Below are 21702 nucleotides of genomic sequence, written 5' to 3' on the forward strand. Positions count from 1 at the left end.
GTAGAGAGCACCCAGCGTTTACGAAGGACTTAGGTGGGGGAACAGTACCCTATAAGGGAATATTTAAAGGAGGGCAGGAGTACCTTCACATTAGCAACTAAACCCTTCACTTTGTTCTTTTAGATCCTGTGGTTTCAGGAAATTGCGATCCGTCAAGCTATGAAGTTCTCTGGAATGTTCTGGAGGGAACTTCATCTTTATTTTTCTGGGTATTTATTACATTCTATCAACTTTTTCACTATGAAGGGCTTTATTGGTATTGCCTGCTGTCTCGCTGCACTGTGTCCTCAGGGAACTGGCAAGTCTGCTCTGCAGGTGGAGCTCGCCTGTCAACACTTCTACCCATGCATTTGGACACAGCTAGGAACTCACTTCTAGTTCTAAAATTCTACTAGGAAAGGGAGGTTCTTAGGCTTATTTTTGGAAGCATTTATTTTTTTCCTGTAGAAAAATAAAACTTAGGAGCTCTCTCTCTGAAACCAGCTCCTATACCCATTTATCCATCTTCTTCCTTCACCTACTCAGACAGACCCCTAGTCAAGTCATTAGGCTCGGATTATTCCTCTCTTCTACAATGTTCTAGCTCACATCCAGTCTCTAATTTCCCAACAGTACATCCTGCCATTTAAACATTCCCCCCCTTTCAAAAGCTGGACCCACGATGACTCTCATGCACTCATTCATTTACCGTGATAGACACTGGAATTCAAAAAGGGATAACGCACGCCTCCTACCGCCAAGACTGACTGTGTGGATTGTACTTGACACCAGAGGAGTTCTATCTGGACGACTCAATTTTAATCACTCTCCAAGCCAGTCCCTGAACTCCTGTGACGTTTCTTTCCTCCTTTGTGAATGCATTAGTTATTAAACTTTCACTCTCTGGAGCTACTGTGAAGCTTTGTAACAGTTTGTTTAAGAATGCTGTCTGGTGTCCTTTCAAACCTGATCTGGACAGTATTCCACCTAAGATAATCATGCTGACTGTGTTATTCCTCCACTCAAAAACATCTGATACAGTGTTCTTTACAAAAATAAGCCTCAAACTCTGGTATGTAAAATGTGCAACTCAGCTAAACTCTTCATCCCACAGAAATGTTCTGCTCTCTCGTAAGAAAGCCTAGAAAATCCACTTACCTAAGTCCTGGCTGCCAGAACTGATGTGCATAGTGATTTGTAATCTGTGCCACCCCCCCAACCCCCCCCCCCCCCCCCCCCGCCACAAGTTTTCTTTTTGTTTAGCCGCCCAACAATTTGGAAATCCTCTGATGGCTCAATTTACATAGCCAATTCTCTTGCTAAACTCCAATCTGGAGCTGTCCTTCCGAGTCTCTGGCTTCCTCGGAGTATCTCCTTATCACTCCGTGTATAAACATGATCTTCCATCTGCACTGTCACCGCATCCTTCTGCTGTCATCACACAGGACTGTGACAGAGCCCGGTGCCACCTATTCCTTAAGACACTGGCCCTGCACCAGGCTTCTCAGCAGACACAAAAGCTCACTGTCACTACTCTCTGCTCAGAAAACATCCCTTATAACCAGGCTTGGTTGTGCAAGCCTTAACCCCAGCTACTTAGGAAGCTGAGGCAGAAGGATTATGAATTCAAGGCCTCCCTACGCCACAGAATGAATACAAGGACAGTCTGGGGAACTTAAGCACATTCAGATCTTATCTCAAAATAAAATGTACAAAAATGAGCAGAGCACTTTACTAGCGTGCAAAAGGCCCCGTGTTCAATCTCCCAGAGAAAGGAGGATAAGGGAAAATCGGTAAATCCTTGAGACTGTGCTCAGAAGACATCCCTCACACTCCACTCCCTAGTCTGCAGTCTATCCCTCTCCTTCCTATCAGGCTTTACTTCATCACATTAGCACAGGACAGTTTATCTCTCACCACTCAGATATTCCGCTGGAGTGAGAACTGCTTCTGTTTTGCTCACGGCTGCACTGCTTAATGAAACAAGAAAACCTAGCACATTCCAGAATTCGGCAAACAATACATGGATTTTATGTTTGAGTGAGTCAAGACCAAGATGAATGAAGACAAATATCTTCTCTGCTTCTAGAAGTCTGTTCTCTTTCTAAAAATCACCGCGTAAACTAGTAGTATACTTATACATAAACTAGTATACCTTGCCGAGTGTTATCAAGCCACAGACAAGACTGCTAATGCCATGGAAACGCTGGTCTCTGTGATGCATAAGTCTACCACAGACAAGAAAGTAGTTACTTGTTCCTCTGATCTCAGAAACCGTGGCGTGCCCAAGTATCAAAATGACCCTCGCACAAAGTCAGTTAACTGCCAGAGAGCGATACTCTGGAAATGATCACGTGGCACATAATTTCACGTGTGCATCATTGCATTTGCTCATCCATTCACCACCCCCACTGCCTTCTCTTCTCCCCTCTCTTGGGTCTCCTTCCTTGCTACAGCTTTCATTTCAAACCTGCACTGGGGTCCACACAGGAGAGGAAATGTGCGCTTTCCTGCCTTCTCTCCCTTACTCCTACCCGCTCTGATTTCAGACACCTCTCCCTCCCTTCCTTCCTCCACACAACCTCCTTCCACTTTCACATTATAAAATTTCCCATCCTGCATACTTCTCCCTAAAGTTTTATGGAACTCCTTCATTTTACTATAAAATTGTTTTGAGATAAATGTGTACAATTTTGAGCGACTCTGAGACCTTGGATTACTCAGCTGTGATCACATCCTGCTTAGAGGAAGCTGCTCTCCATAAGCCTTGGAGCTTCTGTAAAATAGTTCCTAGTGGTGATTAGGAAAAACCTTCATCTGTCGATTTAAAATTTGGATTAACTGTAGCATTTATAAATACTGAAAGAAATAAGCCTTTAAAACCAGCTCTCCTCAAGACTAGTCCAGCAAAACAAAAAGCTATCTATTTCTGTTTCTGGCTAAAAATTATACTGTCTATACTGAGTAAATGACACCTAAATATGTATCATTTCTAATTTAGATTTCTAACTATGAGAATGACACATGCAACATAGAAGAATAAGCTCCCTCCTGCATTTTTTGAACTTATTTTTGAATTCCAAGCCACTGTTCGGAATCTTCCGTCCACTTTTAGCCGTGCTACACATAAAGTAAACAGGAAAGAAAACAATTGTTTTGCACAGAAGAAATAAGCCCATCACCACTACCCACACATCCCAAGAAATGGAGGAGGAGGCAACTGTAGAGCAGGACATAATTTTGAAAGTCTACACAGAAGGGATAAACCTTCTAAAAGACAAAATTCTATTAGGACTCTCCAACTCTTACCTCTAAATATATACACATAAACCACAGGTTGAGCTGTATGAGGACCGAAAGAGAAAAACAGCAGAGAGACTGTTGACAGACAGGTGAGGAAGGCCACGAGCTCAAGGTCTTCCTTGGCTACGGTAAGCTGAGGTCAGCAGTGGCTACAGAGAAAGCTCAAGAGCAGCCTGAGAGGTGTGAGATTTCCTTCTGAGATCTTCCTCCCTAAAACTCCTTAGGTCAGTTCAGCCACAGCTGTATGAGATTCTCTCAACAACAAGCAACAAAGTAAAAGGTTTATTAAAGCAAATTAAATATGACAACCTGCCACAGCCTAGACAAGCCCAATGAGTCAACGAGACAACTCTGCATTTGGCATCCTGCATGAGACCCTGGAACAGGATATGAACATTAGCCAAAACTAAGCAAATCTGAATCAAGAATAAACCTCAGTTAATGCTTTATTGGGTCAGAAAGATGGCTCACTGAATTCAACGTGGCAACCTGAATTCACTCTCCGGGATGCACACGGTGAAGGAAAGAATCAACTCCTACAAGTGGATCTCTGCGCTCCCTAAGTGCATCCCCACAGCTTATGTGCACACACAGTTATCTAGTAATGATAATTTACTAGATGCAGCATAGTTGGTAGAGTGCTGTGTTTGATCCCAAGACCTCCACACACTACACATCATGGTACATGCTATTCCGTAGGAGATGTGGGCAGGAGTCAGAGCACAAGTTCAAAAGCAACCTCAGCTAAAAACCAAGTTCAGTGCCAGTTCCTGTATCAAAAAAAAACAAAACAAAACAAAAAAAAACTAGGGAGCTGGCACAGAGAATGAACTGCTTGCTCGACAAACTTGAGAATCCCAGCACCCACACTAAAAAGCAGGCATACCATGATGGCAGGAGTCTGTGACCGCAGCTCTTCCATGCAGAACCAAGCCCTGAGGAAGGTTCACTTGGTCACTCACCCTAGCAAACCAGGGAGCTCCAATGAGCTCTTGGTGAGAGATCCCATCTTAAATCATGTCAAGAACAACAGAAGAAAAAAAAAACCACTCTCTGATCTATACACACACACACACTCATGTGTGCACAGCCATAGACATATGCCAATAGGAATACATGCATATCCCACACAAACAGACATACAACTTTTTATGAGTATATGCATACATATACAACCATGTGTAAGTGTGTGCATAAAAATATAAGGTGAAAATAAGAGAAAGTAGATACAAAAGATATAGAAACTATCTTTGCAATTTTTCTGCAGTTTTAAAAGAAACCTCACTTTAAAAGTCAAAACATTGGGGCTGAAGAAATGGACCTTCAGTTAGGAGAACTTTTTCTTGTAGGGGACCCAGGATCCATTCCCAGCACCCATATCCTCACAACCATCCCTAACTCCAGTCCCAGGGGACCCAGTACTCTCTTCTGGTCTCACTGGACCAGTGCACACATACATGCAAGTAAAACACCCACTCACATAAAGACAAATAAATCTTTCAGAGAAAGGTCAAAATATCCTGTGGAAAAAATTAAACTAAAAATTGAAATCACAAGATTTCACAAGCATGTCTTCAAGAAAAAAAAATTACCAAATCAGTGTACAGGTACAAGAAAGTAAGAAAAAAGAAAAAAGTATGAAATACCATGGTATTATTATAATTTTGATCTCATATTTGTGAAAGCCTTTTGGAAACCAGACTCCTGGGAACATACAACATTTTCAAGCAGGACTGGGGATGTAGTTCAGTATAAAGCATTCCCAGCATCCTCCAAACCCTGGGTTCTATCACCACCAATGGGGAAAAGAAATCTTCAAGTAAAAATGCAAATCAAAATACACAACTTTTAGCTGGGACATCTGTTTATATACTGTGTAGAGGACTGGCTATGTTTCTCCCTCTCCTGTAACTAACTCTTCCTCTTACTGGCTTCCCCAAATTCACTGAGCAGTCTCCCCAAATTCACTGAGCAGTCTCACTATGTAACTGCAATATTTTATTTTTTACGTAGAGAGATCTACTTTGCATATCAACAAGAAAGTATGTAATTCTGGAAAATCAGTTTCTAACTGCATTTTGTTAAGATTTATTTTCTTATATGTGTTGGAGAACACGTGTGTGGGAGCGCACACCACAGCAAGTAGTTGGAAGTCATGGATAACTTGCCAGAGTCCATTCTTTTCTCCTATCAAGTGGGTTTTGGAGATCAAACCCAGGCTGATCAAATTCAGGTGGCAAATGCCCTTACCCAGTGAGCCATCTTACCAGTCATATACCTGGCAAATTATATTATCACATTATTCAAACCTTGAATAATATCAACCTCAAACAACTACAAAAATGTGTAACGAAAAGATGAACTCTTTAGTACCTATTCAATAGGAAATAGTAGACAGCATTTTCCCACTTTGGAACTCAATGACAATTATTATTAACATAACTTTTACAAGTTTTAAAAAGATATAAACAAAATATAAAGTCTTTCAAATTATTCTACACTGTTAAAACTAGAATTATCTGAAAGGAGGGAACCTTGAGAAAAGGTCTGCATAAGATCAGGCTGTAAGGCATTTTCTTAATTAGCGATTGATATGGGAAGGCTGAGCCCATTGAGGGCGGTACCACCCAGGGGCTAACAGTCCTGGGTCCATTAAAATTTCCCAGAATTACATAACTTCATGTTGATATCCAAAGTAGGTCTACCTTCATTTAAAAAAATAAATAGGCAGGCTTAGTCAGGGGTGATAGCACATGCCTTTAATCTTAGCACTCAGGGAGGCAGAGGCAGGTGGATCTTGGTGAGTTTGAGGTCACGCTGGTCTACAAAGTGAGTTCCAGGGCAGCCAGAACTGTTACATGGAGAAACCCTGTCTCGGGAAGAAGAATTTTCTACATACACACAATTTTCTACATACACACAATTTTCTACATACACACAATTTTCTACATACACACAATGCATTTCTCAACTTTTACCTTCAACTTTAAACAGCTAATTTCCTAGTGATCCTCGCATCCTACTTCATCCTGAAATGTTCTCCTAGCTCATTTTCAATCCAATGAGCCCTCCTTACTTCTGCTATTCACAATAGTGTTCTCGTAAAGCTTTTCCAGGCTGGGAAGATGGCACAGTGCTTAAGAGAACTAGATGCTCTTCCAGAGGACCTGGGCTAGACTTCTAACACCCACATGGCGGCTCTCAAGCGTGTCTAACCCAGGGTTCTGGTGCACTCTTCTGGCCTCCCCAGCTCCAGGTATGCTCTGGCACACGTGCAGGCAAAACACGCATACACATAAAATAAAAATGTGAAGAATAAAGCTTTTCAACTATCCAATGTACATAAACAGACTTTACAGACTTCTCCTCTTGATCCTTTTAGAGAGAAATTTTATAAGTAAAAGCCGTACTAAAAAACAATAGTAGCTTTCATTTAATAGATGTTTATAATTTACCTAGAATTGCAAAAAGCAACATAAAGACTTGGTTTCAATCAATACTCAAAATCACTCTGGGAGACAGACATTACAATTACCTTTCCCTATTTCCTAGGGACACTGCAATCTTGGAAATGTGTATTCATTATCCACATCACACTAAAGGACAGAGCGCTTTTCTTTGTCTTATTTTCTTTATGAAAATACTTAAAGCTGCCTTCAAATTCATGACCTCCTGCCTTAGCTTTCTGAGCAATGAAGTTGCAGGATCACCCACACAGCCAGCTCTGCTCAGGTTTCAGCTACAAGTCTTCAGAACCAAGTTCTTATCCACCTCTTCTGCATGCAAACAGTAACTAGTTCAAGGAATGAAGTCTTCCTTGAATGAAGGTGCTGTTTTTAGAAATAGTTAACTCAAAACTGAACCATAACGGTAGTTTTAAATTCACATTTCTGCAATTTACGTTGAAATTATCAATATTAGTCTCGCTCCAATCAACTACAGACTATCGCAGAAGAAAAATGGACAAGAATAAAACAGTTTCCCTACTTATCTTTGCTTCAACTTCTCAAGTAGCAGAATTTAGAATTAAAAAAAAAACACTGAAATTTCATTTGATCTGGCACTGAATTTAATACTATGTAGTCTGTATTCAGTTTCTTTTCTGTTGCTGTGATAAAGACTGAACAAACAACTTAAAAGAAGAAAGGATTTACTGGCTTAAACTTTGAGATCACTGTCCACTCTTAAGGAAAGTCAAGGAAAGAACTCAAGGCAAGAACTCATTCCCAGCCAAGGGAGTTCGGCAGAAATCATGGAGGAATGCTGTGTGCTGGTTTCCTTAAACTCATGCTTAGGTAGCTTCCTTACATAGCTCAGGACCACTACCTGCTCAAGGAAAGGCACGACCCACAGGAGGCCCAGGCCTTAGTATGGACAATTTTTATCATTACTAGGGCATCAAATACACTTCAGCCATAAGACCAATGAAATAACTTTTCTAAAGATGACATTATAGTCAAGCAAATATAAGCTAAATACAAGGTTTAGTCTTAACTTTTTCTGAAATCAGATTAAAAGTAAAATAACCTTCTCTAGCTGCCCATTTCTGGCCAGCTACCGTGCTCTGTATAAGCTACATTATTTCCAACTCGTTTTATTCTCTATTAACAAGTGATCACTTTTAACTTTTTTTTAAATGTTTACGGAACCAAAACAATCTAAACCAAAAATTCAAAAACGGACTGAATCAAGTTAACCCAAGTCACGAAAACTGCATGTTACTATTAATTCCTACACTGTCCCTACACTGGAACTTGAACAAAATTTACAATCACCTTGATGAAATAGTAACTCTTCTCCATAGTCAAATCAAAGATAGAAAGTGGGCCACAGCCTTGCTCCAACAAGGAATTTTCTTAAGTGGGGAGGACACAAATGTCTAGGGAAGGTAATTTAGCTTAGTGGTAAACACCAGTTCCATTATCATCACCACCAAGAACTACATTCATAAATACAGAAACCATGACTATATTTCACTGAGGACACTTTTTTAAAAATAATTTTTTTAGTTTTATGTGCACTGGTGTGAGGGTGTCAGATCCCCTGGAACTTGAGTTACAGACAATTGTGAGCTGCTGTGTGGGTGTTGGGAACTGAACCTGGGCCTTCTGGAACAGTCAGTGTTCTTAACCAGTGAGCCATCTCTCCCGCCCCTATCACTTTTACTTTGCATAAGAGCAACACTGTTAACAAAGATTCTATAAATCAGTATTCAATAGACTCACTCAAACATAAGAGTTAAAATGATTACTCTGGAGTAAAGCCTTTATTTTATAATGACATATTAGCCACTTAATCTATAACAAGGGTGAATTTTTTAAATTATTTGGTAGTATATACCGTCCCTGCTACCCATATTTACTTTAATTTCAGAATCTAATTCAGGAAGCATTGTTGATTAAACTTTCAAGTTTCCATACCCTCAATAGTGTGGTTGCTTTCAATTCTTATTAGTTTAAATGTTTCATTCACTCTCCTTGCTCAGAGCTGTACATGGATTGAGAATTAGGGATATTTAATAATTCCTCAAAGGTTAATTATTGTCTTGATTTAACTAAGATCCAAAAAGGACTTGAGAAAGCAAACACAAACTATTACATCAGCATGTCTGGGACAAGATGGTTGAGAAGGAACAGAGAGGAAAAGGATATGAAGCAGAAATACCAGAAATTTGACAGGGCTCTGCTCCAACAAGCTTTAAACAATCTGTAATTCTCATAACAACGTGGGAGTTAAAGTATTATTTGTAAAATACTTTAATTTGCTTTTGCAATGCGTGTTGCACTTGCCTTTAATCCCACATGTGGGAGGCAGAGGAGGCAGATCTCTAGGAATTCAAGGCCAGCCTGGTCTACACACTGAGTTCCTGGCCTGCTAGGGCTACATAGTGAAATCCTGTCTCAAAAATAACCTAAAATCAAATAAACCAACTTTCACTTTCCATGCAGATAACATGTCCTTATTAATCTTTTTAAACTACTCACCGAAGTCCTGTCAGGTTCTCCATCGACTAAACCTGCCTCCATAATGGAAGATAGATTTATGCTTCTTTTTCCATTAATGTTTAGCCATTCTACAGGTCTGGAAACCCTAGAAAAGGAAAATGTATGTATTAGGACTGGCTAAAAACTAAGGCAAGTAGAAAACAAGCATTAATTACAGCAGAAGGGGAAACATCTCATGCTAAGGTTACTGGAAAATTAAACAACAACAAAACATCTTGACAAAGTTTTTTAAAGAATTAATCTGGAGAGATGGCTCAGTGGTTAAAAGCACTTGCTGTTCTTGAGGAGCACCCAAGTTCAATTCCCAACATCGACTTGGAGCCGATAGTCATCTATTACTCCAGTCAGCACCCTCTTCCGGCCTCCATGCACACACGTGGTAACAGACATACATGTAAGCAAAACACCCATAAACATAACAAAATAACGTAATAAAGAAAAACTATTTTATTTCACTAATCACATACAGATTAGAACTAAAAGATTTACAAATATAAAACAAAATACTATATAAACATAAAACAAGTAGAACAATATGCAATCAGGGAATAACAAAACGTAATTAAAAACTAAAGACAAAAATGGTGGTGGAAAGGCTGAAGTTGAAGCTGGTGGTCTTGGCAATATAGTTGGTAAGATAGCTTGTGTACACTGACATGCAAATAAATAGGGTTTGGAAATAGGAGATAGAAACCAAGAAGCATGGAGGTTCAGCACTTGCCAAATAACAAATCTATCACGATCCAGGTGTGGTACATGGGTACCTGTATTCTCAGTACTCAGAAGACAGAAACAGGAGGTTCAATGAAAGTTAAAGAGTTCACCTTGGGATACATTAACAAGAAAAACACAACAGAAAACCCAATTCCAACAGTTAATAAACAATACAAAGGGAGAAGTAATTAACAAAAACAGAAGAAACTTCCTGCACTGGAAAAATATAGGTCTTCATAATGAGAACTCTTTGAAAGCCCAATAGAATCACGAACAAAGTGGCCAGGGAGGCAGGGATAGAATTGGAGTTCAGGAATATCGACTTTCTATTCACCAATTAGTTAGGCACCAATACCTTCCTGGAGCAGGGCTCACCAAGAGTTCCCACATACATATTCTGAAAACGGCATCTACTATATGGGACTGTTTCTCCACTGGTTAGGATACAGACTTCTAGAAGTGCTCTTTCTGAAGGGAGGAATGCAACATTCAGAAGACACGTGATGATCTCACTTGACTAGAGACTGAAACTACACCCTAGTCATGTTAGAATATCAATGCTCCTGATGTTACTACGGAGACATTACACTGATGCTCCACAATGGATCTAAGAAAGGCTACACCTGAAGTATAGGAAAACCCTTGTCAATCTCTTCACGTTACTATTTCTTAAGATTAATGTCAATGGAAAACTACAAACACCACAACCAGATGGGATGTTTGTAGAATGTAAATAATATAAAATGGACATACTAGACAATATATGTGTGCTGTGATTATGTTACAGAAAACTGTAATTTCTTATTTTGAGTATGTCCATGTGCAAATCAAATACAATGATTTCTTTCCTTTCATTGGCTTATCATGTAAGATATACTGACCTCACATTATATTTAAAGCCTTGTTAACTCTGTGTCTGTGTTGAAGTTAAAAACATCAACATCACTCACATATTACGCATCCTACTCTAGAAAAAGAAAGGGATTATTATGTTGTTTACAAGGGAGTTGTACCACATCAGATGGAAGTATGACCTCATTATTGCCTTTGGAATCAAGCATATTATTGGTTTACTAGGGTTGTGGGATGGCTACTCTTAGCTCTCAACTTGACCACATCAGGAATTAATGAAAAACCAAATGTCTGGATGTACCTGTGAAGAATTTTTTTCTAATTAAATAATTTGAAATGGAAGACCTACTTATAACCTGTATCTCTGAGGTGTGAGGATCCACCTTTAATCTGGACCACACCTTCTGTGAGCAGCCCAAAGGACATGAAAGAAGGTAGTTTGTTCTCTCTCTCTGCCTGCTTGCCTTCACTCTCACTGACAAGTCCAGCCCTTCATTGGCATCAAAGCCTACTTGGGATTCTGAGATACACTGAAGACCCCCTGAGATATCCAGCCTTGTGGCCTGAACAACTACTGGATTCTTGGACCTTTTGTTGGTAGACAGCCATTGCTGAACTAGCTGGACGCTGTAAAAACATTCTAAACCCTTATAATTACATTAGCTAATTCCTCAAAATCAAACATTTGATATCCTGCCCCATTCCCTTTTACACACACACACACACACACACACACACACACACACACACACACACACAATTGGTTATGCTTTTCTATATGTTTCCAGTGCACGTGGTGCAGGGTGTGAGCTCTGAACTCTTTCTGCTGCCATGCCTAGTGCTTACTGCCAGACCTCCCTATGATGCTGATGGACTAAGCTCCTTCTGGAGCACTAAGCCCGAAATAAACCTTCCTTTCTGTAAGTTGTTTTGGTCACTGTGTTTTAACATGGCAACAGAAAACTAATATATATTCATGTTATCTGCACAGATACACTTCATCATTTGTTCTCAGTATCTTTGTGCTTTCCTCTGTATCATAGAAGCTAAAAGTATAAGTGATAAGTGTAGTCACTTTGCAAACATCTTTGCCTCTGAGATTCTGAATGACTTACACTGAGACAATGCAATGCTGTACATGATATTTGGAAAGTCCTAAGGAGATAGAAAGCATTCCATTGTTCATCTGAGCACAGTTAACTGGACTTTGATAGGCATGCAGTTTTGCAGTGATCACCAAATGATTCCATGTCACCTACCACTTGGCACTGCCACATTATCACTAGTGACAAAATTAAAAGGCAGAAACTGTCTTCTGTTTTCACATCTTTACTTTTCCCAATCAACTTACCAGTATCTAACTCCTCATTTTAATTTTCTTTTGGCTTTAATTATCTTCAGTAATTGTTGTTTGATATTTTGTTTGTGTTCTGATATATAAAGCTTGCCTGGAAATTAGAGGCCAGGCACACACCTTTAATCCCAGCACTTGGGAGGAGGAAGCAGGAAGATCAGGAGTTCAAGGCCACCTTGGGCTACAGACTGAACCAGTCTAAAACAGCCAGGTGGTGAAGGCTCACACCTTTAATACCAGCACTTGGGAGGATCAGGTCTTTGATTCCAGCACCTAGGAGGCTCAAGCCTTCAATCCCAACATTAGGGAGGTCTAGCCGAGAATATAAAGCTGGTGGAGATAGATCGCTCGCCCATTCAATCCGAGGATATGATCCCTCCCTCCCCACTCAGTCTGAGGATTCATAGAGACAATCTCATCCCCATTCTGTCTGAGATTTTGTAGACATAGAAGTCTCTAGAGGCTCGGCTGCACTACGTCTCTGATCTTTCAGCTTTTACTCCTAATATCTGATTTCGGGTTTGTATTGTTAAGAGTAATTAGGATTGAGCGTCAAGTAATTTGTTTTTCTCAATTTTTAAACAGTACTCGGTGTAAAAGAGAGAAATCAGGCAGGGAAGGGCGCACGAACCAGTAGGGAGAATTGCAGATAGGATGGAAGGCCTCAGAGATGTTCAGAGTTAAGACCTCAGTAACAGGGAATGAGCCATGGAGCTGTCCCGGCAGCAGAGCAATCGCAAAGCCTCTGGAGCCAGACAGCTGGCACGTGTGCACAACAGCAAGGGATTCCTGCTGCAAGGTGGGTAAGGAGAACAGTGAGCGAAGAGATGGGCAACTAACTTCCAAACCACAGTGAATCTGGCAGGACAGACAACCCTTTACCCTGAACGAGAGAGACGGAAGACTACTGCTGGAAGCAAAGTCCAAAACAGAATTGACTTCTGTTGGCTCTAACTGCTAATCTGCATACAATTACAAATGAGTACTTACTGCTATAATCCATACAAGAGACAACGGTGGCCTGCACTAGAAAAGCAGCAGACATGGTAGATGGTGCCCATATTTATATACTTTAAATATATAGTCATTATTATTGATGAACCCCATATCCCATATATAAGGTATAAACTACAGAGGAGGTTGGAGAATTGGAAAGGATTTTGTCTTAAACAACTAAAACTAAAAAACGAACTTGCCACTAGCAGGTATTCAGAATACTGTAGGAAGAGCTCGTCTCCGATGGACACTCATGGGATACCACTTAGACCTTTGAATGGAGGTCTCACGGAGCAGCTGAGGAGGTGGGCAGACGGCTCAGCTATTAACAACAGTTGATGCTCTTTCAAAGGACATGGGTTCACTTTTCAGTACCCACATAGGGCCCACACCATCTGAAACCCCAGCTCTAGAGGCTTCCACACCCTCCTCTGACCTCAGGCACCAGACATGCACATGGTACACATACATATATTAAGGAAAAAACATTCATACAAATAAAATAAATCCTCAAAAAATAAAAAGGCAAAGGAGGCAGTTGAGGATGCTGAGGATGAAGACATGACTCCGAGGCAGGTCAGTCTAGGATTCTGAAGTCACAGTCTACACATGCAGCACAATTTAAACAGCTGAGATCTTGTTGAGAACTGGGGAGGGGGAAGCTCAGTTCAGGGACATGTGATACTTATATTTTAAAGAATCAATTGCCACTTTTTTGATCTTATTTTTAGTTTTCAATTTGAAAAAATTTCTATCAGTTCTCTTTGCAAAGGCAAGCTATTAAAAAAAAGGATAGATACACACAAAACAAAAATCTTAACGTGTAACAGTGGAAGCAGGAAAAGGAAAGGAAGCTTAAAATTAAAAGACTATGCACCTCAAACTCATCAACTCTGAAAACAAAGTTAAGAAACGTTGCTAAGAGCAAAAATCTGGAGGGAGAAGGAGTTAATATTCATTTCAGCCTGACTGGATCAGCAACCACCTAGGTAATGTGAGGTCGAGGCGGGAGTTTCCAGAAAGGTTAAAGCACAGGGGGTGGAGGGAGCCCCACGCTGATTATGGTATCAGCATCCATGAAGAGCTCAGATGGAATGGAAGGAAGCATAAACTAAGCACCAGCTTTCATCTTTCCCTGAATCCTAATTGTGAAGGTAACATGACCGGGGGCCTCAGTTCCTGGGCCATCCATGCCTTTCACACCATAAAGAACTGTACCCTCCACACAAGAGCCAACACACACACTTCCTCACCTCACTCCCACCGGCCAGCTACTCTGTTAGAAAAGTAACTAATTCAGAGACTTAGCGTATCTGTGCGCTCAGGTATCTGTGCGGTCATCTCACGATCTGTTTTGGTGTTCGAGACAGGGTTTCTCTGTATAACAGTCCTAGCTGTCCTGGAACTAGCTCTGTAGACCAGGCTGGCCTCGAACTCACAAAGATTGGCCTGCCTCTGCCTCCTGAGTGCTGGGATTAAAGGCGTGCGCCACCACCGTCAGTCTCTTAGAAGTGAAAAGTTAAAGACATTTATATAATCCTAAATCAGAAAATAGAAGTGTGTATTTTTTAATTAAAACAGGAATTGAAAACAAGCATAATGGTAGCGAATTCCAAACAGCAGGTTGGGGAAGACAGTCTCCTGTCACTCCGCAGCTTTTCAGAGCTGCACTGCGTCTACGACCAAAGCAAGAGCTTCTGGACTTAATCGAGTTCTGTGTCAGAACACTGAAGTCTCACTTCTTCAAAACTGCCAAGTGAAGCTAAGGCCGTATGTTAATTTCAGCATAATTACTAGCTGAACTCAGAGTTTTAAAAAGGCCATGTTCTCTCTTTTGTTATCAGTACTCTAAAAACACTTTTCGGAAAACTGGTGCCTCAGTCCCTATACTTAGCCTAACAAAGTTCCTACAGAAACTAAGTATAATAAAAATTCTTCTGTGTTTTGGGCTTAGATTATCATTTTGATCACAGAGAAAAAGGTAGAGACCATAAGCACCAAGCAACGCTAATGCCATTTGAAGCCATCTTGCAAGACACCCCAGAGGTTTTTGTTTCATTTTGATAAATACATACACAAGAAAAACAACACTTTTTCATTTTTATAACTAAATACATTGTATTTTTATTTACTTATTTATTTATTTTTAAAATGTTTATTTATTTATTATGCATACAGTATTCTGTGTATATGCCTGCACGCCAGAAGAGGGCACCAGACCCCATTACAGATGGTTGTGAGCCACTATGTGGTTGCTGGGAATTGAACTCAGAACCTTTGGAAGAGCAGACAATGCTCTTAACCTCTGAGCCATCTCTCCAGCCCCTGTATTTTTAAATAATACATTTTTATCACTGAAGATAATAATTTCACTCTGTCTATTTGACTTAAACAATTTGAGGTTACAAATACAAACAACTGGGTTTAGCACATCGGCGCTCATCTTCTGAATCTGCGGTACATCAGGGGTGTTGGGGAAGACTGCAGAACCTCTGACACTGACGCGAGCCAGGGGAAGCAACCCTGGGTCAAGGAGCAGGCAATGGCTGTGAGGGTAGGAGTGGCGTGGATCTACACAGACAAAGACTGTCTCAGAAACTGAACCTGACACATCTGCACTCATTCACCATGAAGTCTTTTAGCTAACTAGGAAGGGGTAACCCTCTGAATCTAATAAACCTGCAGAAAGCACCACCGTCAATGGTGAAATACTGACTGCTCTTCCTTCCCTGTAAGGTACCAAGATCCTTTCCATTTAACTTCACACAAGGGAACCTAACGAGTGTAATAAAGTCAAATCTATAAAGTTTTTATAAAGTTCTAAGAACTGAAAGGAGAGAAATTATATTTGCAGATAATGTGATTGCACACAAAAGAATATGGCAATTGGTAGAATTAATAATTGTGTATAATGACTAATCTTGATCACCAACCTGACTGGATTGAGAGATGTCTAGGAGCTTAAGGAAAACACAATGATAGCTGTGTCTGAGAGCATTTCCAGAGATGAACACGCCCATAATGGCTCTGACAAAAATCAGTGGTTTAATCCTTTGATGGATCAAATTCTTTAAATGAGCCTACTCAGAAATGATGGAAGTGTAGATGGGACCGAGCTGGAGGACGCTGGTTGGGATGTCTCTGAAGGGCTTCTTTTGGCCTAGGCCGGTTCCTGCTACTCTCCTCTGCTGGCTGCGGTGAGCTCATGCTTGCTCCATCATGCAGCTGAGGCTCAAACCGCTCCAGCGAGCTGACTATGGACTGAAATCTCTCAAACTATGAACTAATAAACAAGTCTTTCCTTTTAAGTTGTTCTCTAAGGTGTTTGTCACTGAGATCAAGTTTAACACAGTACAGTTAGCAAGATTATTATACATTAAAAGAAATTATTCTTACATATAGCAACTGTCAGGAAATGCAAATTAAATAATTTGCAAATGAATATATATCCCATACTTAGAAAATAAATTCAATATAAATATTAAAGACTTCTACAATATATAAAAAGCTGCAAAATGTCACAAGAGAAATAAAGAAACTCTAAACAAATAAAAATATAGCATGTTCCTGGCCTAGAATGCCTTGGTATTTTTAAATTGCTAATTCTCAGGCTGGAGAGATAGCTTGGCAGTTAAAAGCACATACTGCTGTTACAGAAGATACAAATTCACTCCAAAGCACCCATATGGGGCAGGGGTTTCTCCAGCTCCAGGGGTATGGAGTATGATCCCACTAGCCTCCATGAGCACCTACATTCACAAGCATATGCCCAAGAAGAGACACAGAGACACACATAATTAAAGATCAAATTAAATGTATTACTTTAATTAAAAGTTGTTACTTCTCAAATCAATTTAGATACTCAAAACTGTAACCAATCACCCAACAGACTTTTGCTCCTTTTTTGTAACTAACAAAACATTGCTTTTTATAAATAGTATGTAAATTCAAATGGGAAATGGGGACCAGAGTTCACTTTGAACAGACTTTTGTTGTTCTTGTTGTTGTTTTTAAGGGAGTAAATGAAATACAGGAGAAATGTCCAGTCATGGTGGTACCTGCCTTTAATCTCAGCTCTGAGGGGACAGAGGCAGGTGCTCTCTGTGAGCTCCAGGCTAGTCAGAGCTACACAGTGAGTGCCTGTCTTGAAAACAAACAAAAACAGAAAGAATCATTCAATCATCTTAAGGCAAAAATAATTTCAAAAGGTACCAGGAGTTAGGGTTAGGGTTAAGGGTTAGGGTAGGGGATTCATCTCAGTGGCAGGACACTTGCCTGTCATCTGGGAGACCCTGGATTCAATCCCTAATAATTAAAATAAATAAGTGGAGAGGAATTTTAAGGTCTTTTTATAGGATTCAAATTCTAAATTTCTAATAAAATCATTTGTGTGACAAAGTGGCCCAGCAAACCTAACACAATATACCAGCTAGTTTTTATCAACTTGACACAAGCTGAGTCATGAGAAAACACCTCAGTGACCAGGCTATAGGCAGGTCTGTGTGGCATTTCTTAGTGATTGATGGGGGAGGCCCAACCATTGTGGGCGGTACCATCCCTGGGCTGATGGTCCTGGGTTCTTAAAAAGGTGGGCTGAGCAAGCCATGAGGAGCAAGACAGTAAGCAGCATCCCTCCAGGGCCTCTGCATCAGCTCCTGCCTCCAGGAACCTGCCCTGCTTGACTTCCTGTCCTGACTTCCTTTGATGAACTGATTTGGAAGCTTAAGCCAAATAAACCCTTTCCTCCCCAGTTTGCTTTGGTCATGGTGTTTCCTCACAGCAATAGAAACCCTAACTCCCTAACTAGGACAATAACGTGAGAGCTTAGCAGTTTTCTTATATTAGCTGCTGTTGTAAATTCAATTTACAGATGTATAAAGGGCCACTTTTGAAGTATGATCACTTAAGGTTTATTTTTATTTTTTTTGTGTGTGTGTGTGTGTGTGTGTGTGTGTGTGTGTACTTAGAGAGATTGTAAAAAGAGAGAGTTTGTGTGTGTACTTTAAGTACAGGTACCTGTACCTACAGGAACCAGAAAAGGGCATTTGATCCCCTACAGCTGGAATTACACAAGGTTGTGAGTCACCCAACCTGACTGCTGGGAACCAAACCCTGGTCCTCTGGAAGAGGGGCAAGTGCTCTCAGCTGATAAGCCATCTCTCCAGCCCCAAGTACGATCGGATTAAACTGCAGCTAACCTGTTAAAGAGAAGACACCTTGGATCTTCTCAGATTTCTGCTTGCTCGACGTCTCTCACTGTCAAGCTCATCTCCCCTATTTCTGCTGCTGCATCTACACTCCCTGACCGTCAGAGCTGCCCTCATACCCTTTATTCATCACCTGAAGAGTTTATAATTTCCCTCATTAATGGTTTGCAATCCTGTACTTGGTTCTAGACTTCTATGTATCCCTGGGACATTATCAGACTAATACATTGAAATATTCAACATCTTTCTCATTTTTAAGGGCTATAATTTATTTTTTAAATTATGTGTGTGCATGCTTCTCTGTATGGGTACATGTGCTTGAGTCTCTGTGTGGGTATGTGCATGTATATGTATAGGTGCCCATGGAAATCCAGAGTGTCAAATGCCTCTGGAGCTGGAGTTAGAGGCAGTTGTGAGCCTTCTGAAATTGGTGCTGGCAACTGAACTCATACCCTCTGCAAGAAGAACATGCACCTTTTAACTGCTGAGCCATCTTTCCAGTCCCCAAAATGCTACAACTGAAATAGTAAAATAAGTAAAAATAGGATCATTATTCAGCAAACAAGAGCAGGTGGTACTCCCGAATATAAATTGCACTAAATGCTTTATTAAAATTTATTTTTATTTTATGTGTGTGAGTGCTTGCCCGAATGTGTATCTGTATTCCACATGGTGCCTCATGCCTATCTAAGTCAGGAAGAACACTGGATCCCCTCAAACAGGCAGTTGGTCAGCCACTATGTGGGCGCTTGGAACTGAAACCAAGTCCTCTGCAAGATCAACAAAAGCTCTAACCCCGAGTCATCTCTCCAGCTCCAGCACTGAACATTTTCCAAAGTAAATTTTTTTTTAAGCCATTAGATTAACAGAGACACAGACTTTCATTATTTGTCTCAGAGCCTACAGGGATTCCAAGTTCACAATGCTAAGTAAGTCCTTTAACATTCAACTTCCCAGTTGTAATAAAACGTTCTGTGTTTTTCTTATTTCTCTGGTGTGCACTTCACAGCGCTAATGAAACTTCCCTGCACCTCCCTCCTTCCTGTCACTCTAAACGTCCGTGGCTTCAGCTTCCATCACAGGCTGATTGCCCCCAGTCCTGTCTACTCTGAAGGGCTCCTCCTAAACCCACCATGCAGTTCTTCCAGATCAGAGCCTCACATACTCTCCTCCGCCTGCTCTCTGCAATCTTCCCTCTTCTTCTACTACACTCTTTAAAGGGACAGATGGTCTTTTCTTGGTGTTTTCAATTTCATATCATCTATTATTTCTAAGAAATATAAATCCTACCATGCCCTTCCTTTCTGAAAACTGTTTAAAGGTCTCCGTCACCTGTCATGGCATTAGATCTACTCATGAGCTCCTCTGGTCCCTGTTCTCTAGGACCTGCTGTTACGAAGGCTCAGCTCCTCTGCCTCAATGGACACTGAAGAACCTGGCCACTCTTCCTTTTCCTAATGCCTGCCTGCTGTCCAAACTTTGCCCAAGAACCCTGTCTTCTGGGAGAAAGATGATTGCTTCGGCCTGAGATAAATCCAATATGCTGGGTAACTTACCTTTCTCACAAATCACAATAGCCAGATGTGATGGCCCGTGCCTGTAATCTCAGCACTCAGGGTGGAGGCAGGAGGAGTGCTGGGAGCCCAAAACCAACCTGGGCTCTCTCTATATATATAGATAGGACGTTACAGCCTGGGATAGAGAGTGAAACTCTGCTTCACTCAATTCTCTCAATTTTTTTCTTTATACTTCTATTTCTTCTTTTATATTTTTAGGATATAAATCTCATTTAATGTTTTTGTGGCATCCATGTAATTTCCATACCTGGAAAAACAAGTTAGCTCTTATTTTATTCTGGGCACCTGGACATCTTATGTAATAATACCTACCACAAAAAAGAAAGAAAACTCATTAAATAATACAGGGAAAAGGTAATTAAATCACTCATTCAATTAAGAGTAGCAATCAGTGCTAGAAAGATGGTTTAGTGGTTAAGTGTGCTTATTGCTCTTGTAGAGGACCTAGGTTCAGTTCCCAGCACCCACATGCTGGCTTAATTTCAGTTCCAAGGGATCCAGTGGTCCCTTCTGGCCTCCAAGGACAACAGCTATGCACGTGGTTTATAGGTGTGCATTCAAGCAAACACTAATACACATAAAAGAAAAGAAAAAGAAAACTACACTTCAAGCTAGACTTCAGTGTAGCTGAATTTTCTTTTACTCCAGCACCATGTTGGAACAGTAAAATGTTATTTGCTTTACTCTTTTTATTCTTTTGGCTTTTGGGGGGGGGGGGGCAGTTCCCAAATAAATCACACACTGAGGCTTACTCTTACTTATAAACACCTGGCCTTAGTTTGGCTTATTTCTAGCCAGCTTTTCTTATCTTAAATTATCCTCTGGGTTTTCATCTTTCTCTACTTCTGTATCTCTTTTACTCTTTGTGGTTGGCTGAGTGGCTGGCTCCTAGCGTCCTCCTCTCCTCCTTTTCTTGCTCCTTCCCTCTTCCCAGATTTCTCCTCCTATTTATTCTCCTTCTATGTATGCCTGCCAGCTCTGCCTGTCCTTTCTCTAAACTCGTTATTAGCCGTTCAGCTCGTTATTAGACCATCATGTGTTCTAGACAGGCAAAGAATCACAGCTTCACACAGACAAACAAGTGCAGTCTAAACAAAAGTAACACACCTTAAAATGTTATTCCACAGCACCTCAGTCGCCACCTCACTCTGTGATGGACAAGGAGTGGACACAAATAACTGGTGACTGCCCTCCAAGGTACCTGACCACAGCTACCGGAAAAGAGACGGTGAGGATGAGACTCCAGTATCCAAAGACAAAGTGGGGAAGGACTCACAAAAGACCCTGTCTTGAAAAAAGAAAAAGAAAAAGATGAAATTCGGGTGTTCAGAAATCAAACTACTAACCTCTTGTCTACTTATCATCTACACATTTTTTAATTCCAGGTTGTGTCAAATACCAAGCTTAGAAATGTCTTTAGCAGGAGAAATGTGATTTTGGTAGGAAGAAAATGTACTCCAACGTTCTCCTCCACATTAGCAAGTATTAATCCTCCTGAACAAATTAAAGTGGACACCCAAGATCCATCAGTATTCACATTATGTAAAAACTTAAGAACAGGAACATAAAACAGACTATAAAGCCTTTATCTTCTCTTCAACAACTTAATTGGAGAGACCAAAAATACATATGACAAAATCTAGTAAAAAAAAAATCCCACTTATAATCCTAGCGCTTAAGAAGTTGAGGCACAGAAATGTCACTGAGTTTAAGGA

General features: G+C 40.6%; 1 protein-coding gene across 12 annotated transcripts in view; it reads right to left on the minus strand.

Annotated features, from left to right (window-relative positions):
* Nucleotides 1-21702, minus strand: part of Osbpl8 (oxysterol binding protein like 8) — a 135303-nt gene that overhangs the window by 83576 nt on the left and 30025 nt on the right. For 5 of the 12 annotated variants that reach the window (XM_075954724.1, XM_075954722.1, XM_075954720.1 and 2 more), the window contains 2 exons: nt 21095-21275; nt 9267-9372 (listed from right to left, as the gene is read on the minus strand). Coding sequence is in view for 8 of the 12 variants with exons in the window: in XM_075954722.1 (XP_075810837.1) it covers nt 9267-9308 (42 nt within the window). In the remaining 4 variants the exon portion in view is untranslated. Of the gene's footprint in view, nt 1-9266; nt 9373-21094; nt 21276-21702 lie in introns of those variants that run through there. The other 7 variants (XM_075954721.1, XM_075954719.1, XM_075954725.1 and 4 more) reach the window with 4 other exon arrangements.

Source organism: Microtus pennsylvanicus, chromosome 20, assembly GCF_037038515.1.
Source record: "Microtus pennsylvanicus isolate mMicPen1 chromosome 20, mMicPen1.hap1, whole genome shotgun sequence".
NCBI classification, from domain to species: domain Eukaryota; kingdom Metazoa; phylum Chordata; class Mammalia; order Rodentia; family Cricetidae; genus Microtus; species Microtus pennsylvanicus.